A 14,576-nucleotide genomic window follows, 5' to 3' on the forward strand; every position below is an offset into this window, starting at 1 on the left:
TACGCATTTTCTGTTGCCTCAAGTGACAATAGAAAGGTATGCATACACATGTGACACCATGGCTTCACTGGGACTGTGCAGTCGACAGTGCCTGAGGCATACCAAGTACTCACATCGAGAAATAGGACAGTAATCCCAGGGAACAAGAGGATCATCTGTGTAACACCAGGGACCATGAAAATCATCGTCTGGATTGCGGCAATAGTTTTTCTTCAGTTTACTAACATCTGGTTCTCTGAATATTTGTATATGCCTACAGGGAAAAAAAAATAAAATTCAAAGTGCTGAAAAGCTTTATACTATAGCCCAAAGTTTCAAAGGTTAAATGTTGCTTTGCTCCACATTGTAAAGTTAGCTGATTGAGAAGTCTACAGGTCAGGGTTTAGGGCTGGTTAAAATCAAAGGGAAGATGAGACCCAAATATTTGCTGGATCTAGGTCCAAGTTTCCTCTGGTTGGTATTTTAAGCACTGTGTCCGCTGGACAGCTGGGAGGTTTCTAGTTCTCCCACTTGAGCTAAAATCCCTGGATACCCTCAGGAGGTATTGTTGCACTGATTCGAAGAGTGTCTGTCTTGCCCTCAGCAAATTTGTGAGCCGATCTGTCATCACAGGTACCTTCTCCCTGCAGATTAACAGGTAGCACAAGGGAGCTCTGAACATACAAAGCAAGCTGAATCTTAGCCAAAGGAAAGAGAAACACAAGAAAGTTAGCAAGACTGAGCAGCAGGCAAGGAGAAGGATGAATGGTTCAGACAGACTGCAGTGATAGGTCACCTAACTTGCAGACCTATACAAGGCACTTTAAAGGTGAAATTTTGGAGTGAAAATCTGAAGCAGAGAAAGCTGTTTATTTCTGACTTGTCAGGCAGAAGCATACAGGCTTCCTAATTTATACCTACACTGCTCCTTTATTTCATAACCAACTGTTTGTAGCACACCCATAACAAGACTAACTGCTGAAGTGAAACAGATAACTCACCGAAGAAGTTTCCAGGTGGAAAATTTGTGGAAGAAAGGCTAATCTGTGCTCAAGATTATATAAACACATTTGCATCAAGCATCCAGTAGGTTCAAGGTGTCTCATTCACAGCTATCAGAAGACTTAACAGAGCTCTCAGAAGTCATGATCTTAAATGTCTGCCTGTCTTACATGGACAGTACACTGGAATATGTATGCTGTCTCTGACCCTGTGTGGGGAAAGCCATGTACAGTCCAGTTGGTGGTTCCAGACGTTGCCACTGAAGTCTGCCTTTTGCTATACAGCTTCCCCAAAGGCTAATTTACTGATCTACACACCCTCACCTGACTGACCATCAAGTCAGCAGCAGGAATCAGGGACAGTGGGGAATGGCTAGTATTGGGCCCTATGAATGTGGTGAACATGAGCACTAATTCATCAAGTACCAAAGGTAGCATAAACATCATCACATCGGCTTCAGAAACTTAAAGAAGATGAAGGGAAAGCAATTTACATCTGGGCCACTAATGTGTGTGATAGCTCATACATAGCAAAATTTGTGATGAATCTCTGTCTTTGTGTGGTACCTGCCAGCCATTGCTCATGTCAGTCCTGAGATTTATTAATCTACTGTTCTGAACCAGCAGAGCTAACACTGAAGATCCTGGCATGATTGAAAAAGTCTTGGAAACTCACAACTTGTTTTGTACTTATTGCTGATTCATTTTTACCTTAACAAATAAATTAAACTAACTTGTCATTTCCTCTACTTGAATATGAAGCTAAAGTAGTGATAAACAACAGAAATTGCAAGTCGCTTTGATAGCATTTGATGTCAGTGTCATCAGATCATAGACTCAAGATTCAATTTCAGGCTGCAAGGGAACTTAGGTGGCTTCAGGTCCAGCTACCTGCTTGAAGCAGCATGAGCTATGAGATCAGATGGTGAGATAATAATTTCCCACTTCATTCCTGCTATACTTTCATAGAACAAAACTTTCAAGGACAAAGATGGGGTAAATCAGGCCAGTAAACTAAACACTAAGAAACATCCCAAAGCCTGTAATTAGTGGTTAGCCGAAACAAAGACATGTTGTGTAATATATTTAAACACCAAAAAGAAAAAAAAAGAAAAAAAGAAAAAAAAAAAAAAAGAAGAAGATATATTAAAAACTTCAGGGCATAAGTGGCTATTTTAGAACCACTGCAGAAGAAAAAGATATGCCGTCTGGAGGCAGTGTTTAACCAGGTCTCACTGAATCATCTCTTTCTGTTTCATATGTACACACCTACGTAAGTCTTCAATATTCTTGTCCCATGTGGAGCAAGGTAGCCCAAATCTTGTCTTGGAGAGATTCCCCATGTAACTCTTGCCATTGCCACGATAACAATCTGAATAAAGAATGTTGAGACAAAAAGAAGTGGAGGGATATTGTATAGGTATTGAAAACTCTTTCATCAGTATTCCAAATAAGTAAGCCAAAAAATTAAACTCAGATGGGTTTAAACCACGACACTATACATTATAAATCAGACAACAGTATAAATCATATCAGAAAAAAAATGTGAGAACGTCAGATGCATAATCTTCTTAAGGCTTTCATTTGCCACACAGTACCATTTTAAATTTTGTCTTACTTAGTAAAACTGGGGAAACTTCATTCATAAATATTCTGTTTATGGTTAATTTAGAAAGGTCACATAGAATATTCTAAAAATTGTCAGGTGCTCTTTTATACTAAACAAAGCAAAAATTCCCACCTGTTCTCTCCTGAAAAAAACAGGCACTATTAACCTATTTTAATCAACTTACCTTTGTGTAGATTCTAGATACTGGCAAGAGTATATAATTCTAGACTTAAGTTCTACCTTGTCAAAATGAAAAAATCAACACAACTTTAATTTTAATGTAATTTAAAAACTTGCCTGTTCATCAGAAGTCATGTTTAATTCATAATCCTTTATCACAAGCTTTTCTGAGACTTTTCAAGAGGATTGTTTAAAATGATCACTACTATGAAGACTTTTCATACAAAGCATTTAATTTCATATTCATCAGTATTTTTACTTCTTGATAATTGATACTTTACAAAAAATACAGAATGAAAGTCAAAGTTTTATCCTTTCTCTGACATAACTATTGCAACTGCAACTCTTTCAAATGTTAAGAGAAAAAATGTCTAAAATTTAAAGGTGGAGATCTTAATGCAGCCTGATGTAAAGTCATAGGTCTGAGGTCTCAACCACACTTTATACTATGATTGACATCAGTTCTCAGGATGCAATAATACTCCTTAGAGTAATACCAAGACCTCATGGGAAAAGCAACATTTGCCTGAAGACTCAGTGGACTTTACAGGCAGAGATAACAGCTTGAAGTTAAGAGGCTCTATGGGAAGTCCCATATGTTTTTTTCAACTCTCAACTCTTTTTTAGACGAGAGTATATGGAAAAGTTAAATTTAAAACAAAATTGCTTTTGGTGGCCTCATATGCAATTATAAAAAAACCAACAACTGTAAACCAAGGAAATCACCTCAGATCTGCTAAAAGGTCTTTCAAACTAAGAAGGGTAAGACAGCAGAGCAGATCTCCAGCTAATATAAAATGAGACACAAATTCACATTGTCTAAAAATCAGATCTAACAGTATTTTTTTTCTGCAGCTTTCCCCACTGAAATTGAAACATGAACTGAGAAATTAATATTAATTACACCATGATGAATCCCAAGTATGCAAATAAAGCCCAAACAGAACTACACAGGTGTAATACAAATGTACTGAGAGCCACTTTTCCAGTTTTCAAGCCTGCTTATCTGCTGTTTGGAACAGTATAGCTTTCATTTAAAATCACGTTATTGCCCTTCCCTCTGTTACCTTGTTCATTTGATACATCACACTTAGGAATCTGGGAGCAATAACCAATACGGATGTTTGGGTCAGTGGTAAAACACCACGGTGATTCAGCTCCATCTGGATTTCGGCAGTAGTTTTCCCTCAAATCCCTATAAAAATAAATATGTTAGCTCACAGCAGGGATAACCTAAAATCACTGATTCATTCTACTGCTTTTTATTATGAATTAACAATAATATGGGCTCCTTAAGGTCTGTATGTTACTGATCAGTGTCAAGTGCAAGGAGATGAGGAGCCAGTAAGAACAGAGTGTCCAAAAATATATAATAATTGTAAAAAGAATATGGTTATGGGAATTAATTTTTAATGGACATATGTTTTGACTGGACATAACATTTCATTTGAAGATTAACAATATTTTTAATATAGCTTATTTTTTTCAGGATTCTCCTTCAAAATTTGCATGCAAGTTGTCATTGAATACACCTGCAATCCATTACAAGTGCTTTTAAACACTAACATTACCGAAATGCTTAAAATTCCCTGTACTTTGTATGGTTCTGCTGAGTTTAGAGAAACAGAGTCCTGTAGACTGTCAGCAATTCATTTAAGAAACTGAATCTTGGAATATAAAAAAATGTATGTTGAAATTCTATACAGCTGTTACCTTTAAAGTAAGAGTGAGTCACAAGGGAACATCTTTAAATGTCTCTCGCAGCTTGCATGAAATAGTCAAACCTTTTAAATGTAAGTTTTATTTTCCCATCTCCTGAGAGCTGTTGCCATGATCTCCATATTTCACTGTATTTTCCATCTGCAGCACTTACTGATAATAGACTATGGGAAGAAGAGGCCTGATATTGTAATTCTTGCTCATGTGAGTTTTGAACTGTCATCCCAGCAGTTCTGCTGATTTTAATCAAGCAATTGGCCTGAATAACCACTACGTTCTCAAGCACTGACTAATAAGCAGTCCTAGTATTGTGAGCCTCTCTACACTGCTAGGAACATTGTTAAATCTGCACAAGTGCACTATTCCTGCAACAGTGTTACGCAGATACAGCGTAAATTGTATTAAGTGGCAGTTTGTCTGAGAAAAACCTGTAGGATCAGGCTCAAGCACTAACTTCCAGGTACATTCAAGGTGATCTGAAACTGGCTGAGGATTCTCAGGCTCAGTCGTATTTTCCATTACAATGATGATACATTTTCAGTAGATGTATTACAATTCACACTATTTGATCAATAAACTGAACAATAGTAATGAAGTGTTTAAGACAGCAAACCTCATACTCAAACAAGCTACTGTTAGAGAGATAATCTGAACTCAAACTGCAATCTTTTCTTTACCTTGAAAGATCCACATTATCAAATTCCAGCACAAGCCCAGATTGATATTTAGCCATCAATAAGACATTTAGTACAAAGTGGGCTTTGGGTCTATGCTGGTCAGCTAGGCTTCCTCTGTGCTCAATGAAAAAAGAACTGAAAGATTATGACTAAGGTAACTGCCTAAAATAAATAGATCATTCACATCCCGGGAATTTATGAACTGTACAGAAAGATTAGATGACTAGTGGTCCTTCAAGTAAAAGCAGTCCTATTCATGCAAGTACATTTAGTAATGAGACAGAACAAGGATTAAAAAATAGAAAATAAGTACTGTCAAATATAAATGTCAAGTATTGCCAAGGAGATTACACTTAGATAATATTTAGGGCATACTAAATTAAAGTCAGTAATCAAATTGCAAACAAGTACTTACCTCCATGAAAGAAAAACAATAGTAATGTATTAGCACTATGGGGATTCAGGTCCCAGTCTGGAAAACTTCCATACACTTGACAATCAATTAAATTGGTGAATACATACTTGAAGAAAAAGTTTATAAAAACCCCTACGGTTTCACACAAGTTCATCCAGAACTAATATTTTGAGATCTGAAGAACTGATTTTCCCATGTTCAAATGGTTTTCAGCATCAACATGTAGAGTGAAGGCATCGGGTCGCAGAGCAGAGACAGGGATCCTATGGTCTACTTTGGTGGCATGTATTTCTAAACATTAGAAAACTAAGCTCTTTTCCCACTGCAGTAATATCCACATGTCTCTACTCACTTGCACTTGAAGTTCTCTGGAGTGATGTTGTGCTGGTGAGGAAACTGGGAGTCCCACCGCTGGCACTGGATTCCACTCCATATGGTGTTGACTGTGCCGCGGTAACCCTCGCCCTGTCCCTGAATACATGTTGACGTCTCAGCTGCTGCCTCTGTGCTGTTCATGGCACTTTCATCTGCAGACCCAGAGAAGTGCTGGTTTAGATTCTTAAGATTGACTCTGTGTTAGGATGTCAGGTTTGAACTCTACATTGTAGTTGAAATTGTGGTAATTGGAGTTCTTTGGAGAAATTGCCAATCTAATGACTTCTACAGAATACTTTTCTTCATATTCACAACATCCATGAAATCAAAATAGTTGTTAGATCCTGTGCTAGTTTAACCACTTGCAGGTGAAAAGTATCAAACATTTAAGAGCTTGTGTTTAGTGAAAGACCTGGCTTATGCTATATCTTTGAATATTAGAAGGTATTCTTGATTACTCTTTCCAGTTCAGCAAATATTTCTCATTTGTTTAGCTTTACAAAACTGAGTGACCACCCATGTGCTCAATGTTAAACATGTTAATACATGTTTGCAGGATTAAAAACCCATTGGTTTTCTCCAAAGAATTCCCAGAATATCAAAACACAGGAAAAAAAGATGCAGATTTAAAAAGATAAATCCTATTATAATGTGCTAAATCCTCCTTGAAGTTTCTCTTTTTATGCCTCATATAGTTAGAGGAAAAAAAAACCAAAACAAAACCAACAAAAAAAAAAAAGCCCAGATTTTGGAAATCAAAGATCAGTATTCTCTACAGAGAGACAAATGTTTTAAAGAGTAACAAATTCATCAGACTCAAGATCTTTTACAGATGTTGATATACTCTGAATTCAGCCTGGTGTGGGCTGTTTTGAACTAAATTCAGAAAAACAGTGGTTTTTTAAATGACTCATACACATAACTTAAGAGTCTCTATTTCTTATGCAATTTTCATAATTACAAATTAATGGCACAGATATTGCATCAGATATATACAAAAAAAATACAAAACTAAATACACTACAGTAAGAGCAACCCTTCTGCAATGTCCCAGAAAGCTCCCAACATAATATTTTTGTAAGTAACTACCCATCTGTTGGTAATTGCTATTGTTCACAAGACTAATTTTATTAATTGCTTAAAAATATTAGTTCCCAGCAGTAAGTATATTAATAAAGTTTTAAAATTAGTCTTCTTCAAATGGTCAGTGATTAGAATGATATTTGCATGTTATTCATAATATAGTACATTCCTGGTAACTTGGGCCAGTTCTATGAACTTGCAGAAAATATGTATCTTAAGGAAACCAAATGTCATAACAGATGGATTTGTCTGATTTGCTGTCTAATCTTTGACGTTAAAGATCACTTCCCTGTCAGATGATAACATCAAGTTGTGCAGTTGAATTATACATTTCTCTATGCTGGAGAAAATTTCTCTTTTTATCTTCATCTGGTTAATGTTTTTACCTCAGTGTTTCACAGGCAAATTAATTTCCTGTCCTTCCATTTTGTTGAGCATTCCTTCTTATACGTGTACAGATACACAGCTCATCACTAACTGTTATGCTATGTGTCTGGACAGTGACCTCTATCTGTAGATCAGATTTTGCAATAATTTGTCCATGTCAGAATATTCTATTTAAAGGAACCAGACAAACTTAACTTTCACATTGTCATAAATACTTGCACAGCCAAGCCACTACTGGGAAGACTTACATTATAATGGCTAAGAGAGAAATTATTTCAAAATCTGCAATGTGTGATGGATTATCTGCTATTACAACTTTGTGGCAGCTCTCAATAAGAATTCTTGTAATGAAAATGATCAGTAAAACATTTTAATTTGAATTCATAAAGCAATTCTATCATTCCAAAAGGTCCACAGGACCCTCCACAAACTCTTCTAGCTATTCCACCTGCATTTCCTATAAATGTCTACTTTTAAAACATGAAAAATGAGACTCAGAAATATTTCTGAAATTTCGTTCTGAAATTTCGTTCTGAAATTCTGAGGGCTTGTGACCTCAGAAACAACCTCTTCCATTCTGACAGTCTCACAGAAAGCTCAAAAGTTATCAAAAAATTCTCAAGAAGCTGGTGGTTTCCATAAACAGGCATGGTGGGAACAGTCTCCCTGTTAATGTCAATGAAAAGTGGGCTGCATGCACACAAGGACAGGCAAGATCTTGAGCAGCAGTGCTTGCCTCATCAGGCATTACAGAGGTGCTCTGCAAACTATAAGGCAGTTGCCAAACTTTAAGAAGTGCCCAGGTTAAGCCTACAACTTAAATAGTCATGTACTGTTATTGTTCTTGAGGCTAATTATTCTTGTACCCCCATAGCTAATTATCTAAAGTTTAATACCTCTGAGCATGAACATCAGATGTGCAGAGCACTGGTGAAAGAGTCCTGAGACCAGGCTCACCAGTTCAGTGAGACTGAATTCCCACCCTTATCCTAGCAATTCCTCTGTAATATAAATTAAGACCTGCAACTCCACGGGCTTTTTCCAGTGAGAAAGACATTATGAATTAAGCTAGAAGATGAATTTAAATACAATAAGCAATCCTTACTATGCAGGCAGGTACTTTAATTTTATATTAGAAGTATTCTTTTTTTGTTGTTGTTCCTGTTCAGGTTTTATAGTTCTGAACTGAGATAAAAAGTACTTTTGAAGGAAGATCACACAAAATACCATTTATAAAAATGTCACTTCTTATTCCTGTATGAAACTTCATTATGAAAAGAAGAATTCGGTAATTTTCTAGCAGCATTTTGCTAATTTTTAAATTTTGCTGTAATCTTTTTTTTGGTATTCTGAATGACTCAAATTAACCATGTAATTCAAATAGTTGCTTGAGAATTTCCTGTTAGTAGTATTTCCACCTTCACATGCTCACTGTGAAGTCCTCAACAAAAGTGCAATAATGCAAAGGTGGGGGATTTTTCCCATAAACCCCTCCCTATTTTGATACTTCAGACTATATATCTTTATTAATAAGGGCCAGCTCATGTATTCATAGATGCTTAAGTAAAGAAAGGAAACATTATCCAGGGCTTCATGTGTAAAGCTACAGATATCTTCTCAGTTCTGGTTCTCACAGTAATGCCAGCATGAGGGAGTCAGCAGGGACCTTGAGTCATTCTACAGCTGAAGTAACCAGTTAGAATACTATTTCTGTCTTTAATCCAAATGACCCAGAAGAAAATCCTGCACAAATTTGAGGTCAATGGTGAAACTCCTACTGACTTAAGAGAAGGTAGGGATTTTGTTGGAGTATTCATGGCCTTTCATGGTAATACTATCTATGTATTTTTGGAAAAAGACATAGCTGGGAAAGAAGCAGAGTCCAAAATTATCTCATGGGGAAAATTCCTACTTTTGCTTATATTGTTGCAATGTGTTTCCTAGTGTGTCAGTCAACAATAGGAAATGTGCCCTGATTTGTAACAAAAGATTTTAGAAAGTAGATTTTAAAAGATGTGCCTAACTCAGTAAAGAACACAGCAAAGTCGTCATTAAACACAATCCATGCAATTCTGCAAATGTCAGTAAGAAGCTTGAGTGACGTTATGTGGAGAAGCTGCACATGTTCAGTTACACTGCCTCCAGGTATCCCTACCTCAAGCAATATGATCTACAGTTCTGGGCAGTATGATAGTGGTGGTTCTTTTCTTTCCATGTGTTTCCGTTATTTTATTTCCATTTTTTCCTTCAGTGCATTATCGTAGTACATTAAGCATGAAAAAAACCCCAAACAATACAGATTTATAATGGGTTGGGTTTTTCTTCAGTAAAAACATAGGAGAAAGAAATAAATTAGACCCAAGCTCAAGAATCACAGTACTGAAAAACTCATTGTCACCTTCAACCTCCATACCTACAGTTCATTTGTCCTTGAGCACAGAGAGATCTTTCTGGCTTTTTCCAATATCTATAACTACTCTTTAAATCAAACAACTTCTAGTTTAAATCCATAAAAACCCTAAATCTGTATCTCTGCGTTTCAGAGCTCTTAAATCTCACTTTCAAAACTATCACAGAAATGAAGAGAAGGATCTGAGAAGGATGCTTTTTGAGGAAATGCAGATTAAGCCGTTGCATTCATAATGAATGCTGGACCTCTGCTGTGCCTCCATGTGCAGTGAGGTGGAAGATAACACTTTGAGCTACTAAACATCAGTCTCTCTTCACTGCCTCCTTTCTATAAACATCTTTATCTTACATAAATATTAAGCTTAAACTGAGTGTCACATTTATGAGTTTACATACTATGATTCAACAAATAACTCTTTAATCAGAACTTCACACTCAGACGGACAGTTGAAATCTCTGCTTTTAAAGAATGAGTAATCTAATACTGGTGATTTTTTTACCTTCCCAAAAGTTGTAAGTACTTGTAACAGTTCATTTTACACCTAGATCCTCAATTTTTTTTCATTACTTTCTCTTTCCCATCAAACTGAGACCCTTACTGAATAGTCTCAGGGCTTTTTGGGCTCTAGTCACTCCTGCCTATTGCCTATGAGTACAGACAGAAAAGGCTAAATCCATGGTAAAATCAGCTGGGTTGGTTGGAAATCAAGTAGGCAGCACTCAAACACTGTCCTTACCATAATAATTCCATACACCTCTGCAGCTCTCGAATGACTGACATGTATAGCTTCATTTCTGGGCCTCAGCACCTCTCTCATAACCCTACAGCTCATCCACAGAAGTGCAGTTATCCTTTTTTCTTTTTTTTTTTTTTTTTTGAAGGCAGTCTTACCTCCCCACTCCTGTCTTCCCTGTAGTCCATGTCCTCATTCATGCCAAAGTAACAGTAATTATATTTTTTCATATTTGCTGTCAGTGCTTCCTTTTCTTCATTTCATCCTACACTTCTTTATTGCTGTTATAGCTGTCCTTTTATCCTCTCTTCTAACTAAAAATTTTCTCAAGCCAAAACCACAGACACATATGTGAGCAACTTCAAACCAATCCTGGGGTCCCTGAAGTCTTAATCCATATCCAATTTTTGCAGCTTGAGCCATCTCTAATCCCTAATTGCTCCTGTCATCTCTTTCTCACAGCCCTGGCTGTAAGCCACAATGTTTTATGCTGCCTTCTGTGCTTGGAAATAAAGTTACAATGCCCTCCTGTCTCTTCAGTCTTAAAAACATATTTATTTTCTGAATGCTTCCTTCCAATGACTTTTTTGCCGAAAATTTTGTATATGAGCTGTTGTCAGCATTTTGGCTATAGAGCATACTAGCACTCATGGCATGAAGCAAAAGCCACAAGCAGCATGCTGCCTTGTGGTCACTTCCCCAAAGAGAGGACACCTACGTTTTTGTATATGGTCCAAAGACTTGCATTTGCAAAGCATTTTTTCTAATTAGTATTTCTTGTAAAATATATAAACAGTCCTCAGCATAGGAATTAAAAGCCTGTGTGAGAATCCAAACCACAAAGCTATAAAGACTCATGATGTTCTCTTTTTAGTGTACTGAGATTGCACACAGGCACAGTTTCAGAAAATGGAGCAGCCACTGAAACCCAGAATGGTCAGTGTTTTGGGCTCCCTGCTAGGAGGTGGGAAAACAGATTTTCTATGTCCCTCAAGAAAGACAGAAAACTGAAAACAGGGCTTTGATATTTTGTGTTCATATTCTGGCCACCAAGCTGGTGATACCACAGTAATATCAGTAACAAATTCCCTCCCTGGATTATAAAGGAAAGCACTGAACAGCATCACTTCTTATATAGAGGGCAATGCCACATGTCTGTGCTAAACATCCTTTGAAAATATTTGCTCAATTAAGTACTTTCAAGATCATTATTTCTGTATTCTTCTCATATACATTGCTTCAGTAATTTCCAAAATTCTAGAGTTTTCTGCAGTAAAAATACAGTTTTGCATGTGAATTTTTCACTGATATCATTATACTGAAGATGAAGGAAAGAATTTCTAGTTAGTTAGTCAGTTTTGGCCTAGAAATGAGACAAAAAGCTTTCATCATGACATTAAAATCATAACACTATGAGTTTTTTAAAAAATTCATTTTGATGATTACCTTTTCTTCAGGACTCTAATTGTGACTTGGTAGACAAAGGTGACATTACAGTAGATTACAGATCTCCCACCAAACTATTTTAAAAAGCTTAGGCTAGACAGTAGATACTGAAAGTTTCATGGACTGTAAGCTTACGTGACCAAGAAAGCCAGATGTGAATCCTCAGAACATGAGCTGACACATCAGCTCAGGAAATGCCAAAGAATAGAGGTTTATAAAAGTTGCATTTGTGAAACAGTCAGCTGCAATGTAGGAATTTTTTTTTTTTTTTTTGTAATAAAAACACTTCAGCCAGGAGAAAACAACAGATCTAGTAAACTACATGTGATTCATATATTATCTAACAATTAGAGAAATGTAGGAAGCACGGTTTTGTTTAAAAAAGCAAAAATAAAATGAAAAAAAACACAAACCAAAAATCAAAAACAACAGCAACAACTCTAAATTAATGAATTAACTAAAATATTGGAAAGTTGATTCAGTTACAGAGCTAAGCAAGACTGTTTATAACGGGAAAAGACTGAACTTTTCCCATTATCAAAGATTATCAATACTCTAGATACAATTACATGAATGAGTACTGTAGTTCACACAGAAGACTTTCGACATGAATGTGACTCTGTGGGTGCCTGATGCAAAACAAGCAATAGTGCTGTTAAGTTGCTTCTGTCTCTGGAGAACCTCATTACAGACATTGCTCAAACAAACAGATTAACCTCACTTTTATACAGTGGAAAAATTTTGTTAATTTTAACTACCTTATAGTGGATTTACAAGGACATATGATAGTGAAGAATAAGGTCAATTATTCCACATCAGGAGTAGAGTATTCTTAGTCAACCTTTGGATTTCAGACAATTGGCTAATTGATAAGGAGTGACTGACATTGCAAGACATTACACTGACCTATGCCGAGAACAAGCAAGGAGAGAAAATTCAGACCTATTAGTAGCCGAGGCAGAGAACACGGCATAATTTGGTTTGGTATAATTCTAAGTAAAGATGAAGAATCCCATGCTTCCCCTTTACGTAGCAACTGCTCAGACATAAAGGTTCACGTTGGAGCAATTCCCTCTTCTCACCTTCCTGCCAGTATTTATATATAAAATACAATTCTAGGAAAAATACAGGATTATATTGTGGAAAAAGGCTTTTTGCAAGATCCACTACTGTCTTTATTTTATCTGGATTTTAGATATCCCAGTAATAGTTTATTTTGGGGTTTTTTATAATAGCAACAAGAACAAAATATAGAGAACCCTGGAAATTACAGTCATTAAAAATCACTCCTTTTATAATATTTTTTCCTTCTTTTTTTTTCCTTTCTTTTCAATTCTCACATAAATCCATTTGCAGGTGAGCTTTATTGTTCTAATAGAATTTATTTTCTTCTTCTATCCTCCTCCCAAGAGAGCCGAATTTTACAATGACATAAGCTTACTGAAGTGACACTTAGAACTAGATGAAAAGCAGAGAGTGGTTTCAAGGATTTTTTTTTTTTTTTAACACTTAATTTTGGTCAAAATTGAAGCAGGACAACAAAGAAAATTGTAGTTTCCAAAACTGCAGATCTAAGAGAAACTGACTTTCTCATGAGCTAACATGACACTGAAATTCACTGAGAAGTTTTAGAAGCACCCCTTTGCCTCTACTTCATGGAAAATACAAAAATATTGCTTTCCCTTTTCTGCCTGTATACTTTGGTGCTCTATCACAGGGCTGGGGCACATGAAGCTGATAGGCTTATAAAGTACGCGTTGTTAAAGTCATGCCTTGTTTCAGAAATTGACTTTGTTCCCAAGATGCTGTAATCAAAGTATTTTCAGTAAAGAGAATAAAAAAAAATATGCTGAGATATTATGAGACTTCCTTTAATATCATGCTTGTACATTGATTATTTCACGTGCTGTCTGTTCACTAAGGGCAAAAAACTGGCCTCCAAATCTCATAGTGAGAAGTATGGGAGAATGGAGAGGACATTATGTACTGCTCATTTAAGACATCTAATTATCAGTAGAACAAAGCTGTCAGAGCTATCACCAAAGATAGGAGGATCTGAGCTTTGAAGATAGAACATGCTGCAGAATGCTCTAAAAGCACTGAACTAAAGCATCTCGAAGTGGGCATCCAATATTTGTATACCTTAACGTTGCTTTGATTCAATTCCCTGTCTGTAAAGTGAGGATAACAAAACCCACCATCTTGTAGTTGACAGATTAAAAGAAATTAATTGCCTGTGGAGTGCTTTGATACTGTAGTGCTGAATATCACAGAGAAACCCAGGAGGTAATTAATAATTCTGTCTCCAGTACAAGGCTGAATAGTGTGCAGGAACTGAGGCCTAGAATGGCACAATGTGCAAGAGGAAAACAAAACGATAAACTGTAATTGACAGAGCAGGGAAGGTGTGCATGCACCTACTCCCAAACTGTAATGCAGATGCCCAGCATGGCCAAAATAATACTGTACATGAGATCTTCATGATGATGTTGCCTCACTTTTTTAGTTCTTGATTTTCCTACTTTTTATTTCAATTCCCTGTATGTAAGATATTCCAGTGCT

The 14,576-nt window shown here is 36.4% G+C and overlaps 1 protein-coding gene across 1 annotated transcript in view; it reads right to left on the reverse strand.

Moving 5' to 3' along the window:
• Positions 1–14,576, reverse strand: part of HGF (hepatocyte growth factor) — a 51,484-nt gene that overhangs the window by 14,799 nt on the left and 22,109 nt on the right. The window contains exons 8-11 of the mRNA XM_026868015.1: positions 5,933–6,107; positions 3,837–3,964; positions 2,250–2,352; positions 114–253 (exon numbers count right to left, since the gene is read on the reverse strand). Coding sequence (XP_026723816.1) covers positions 114–253; positions 2,250–2,352; positions 3,837–3,964; positions 5,933–6,107 — 546 coding nt within the window. The remainder of the gene's footprint in view (positions 1–113; positions 254–2,249; positions 2,353–3,836; positions 3,965–5,932; positions 6,108–14,576) is intronic.

Source organism: Athene cunicularia, assembly GCF_003259725.1.
Source record: "Athene cunicularia isolate RWA chromosome 1 unlocalized genomic scaffold, athCun1 chr1_part2, whole genome shotgun sequence".
Lineage (NCBI taxonomy): Eukaryota > Metazoa > Chordata > Aves > Strigiformes > Strigidae > Athene > Athene cunicularia.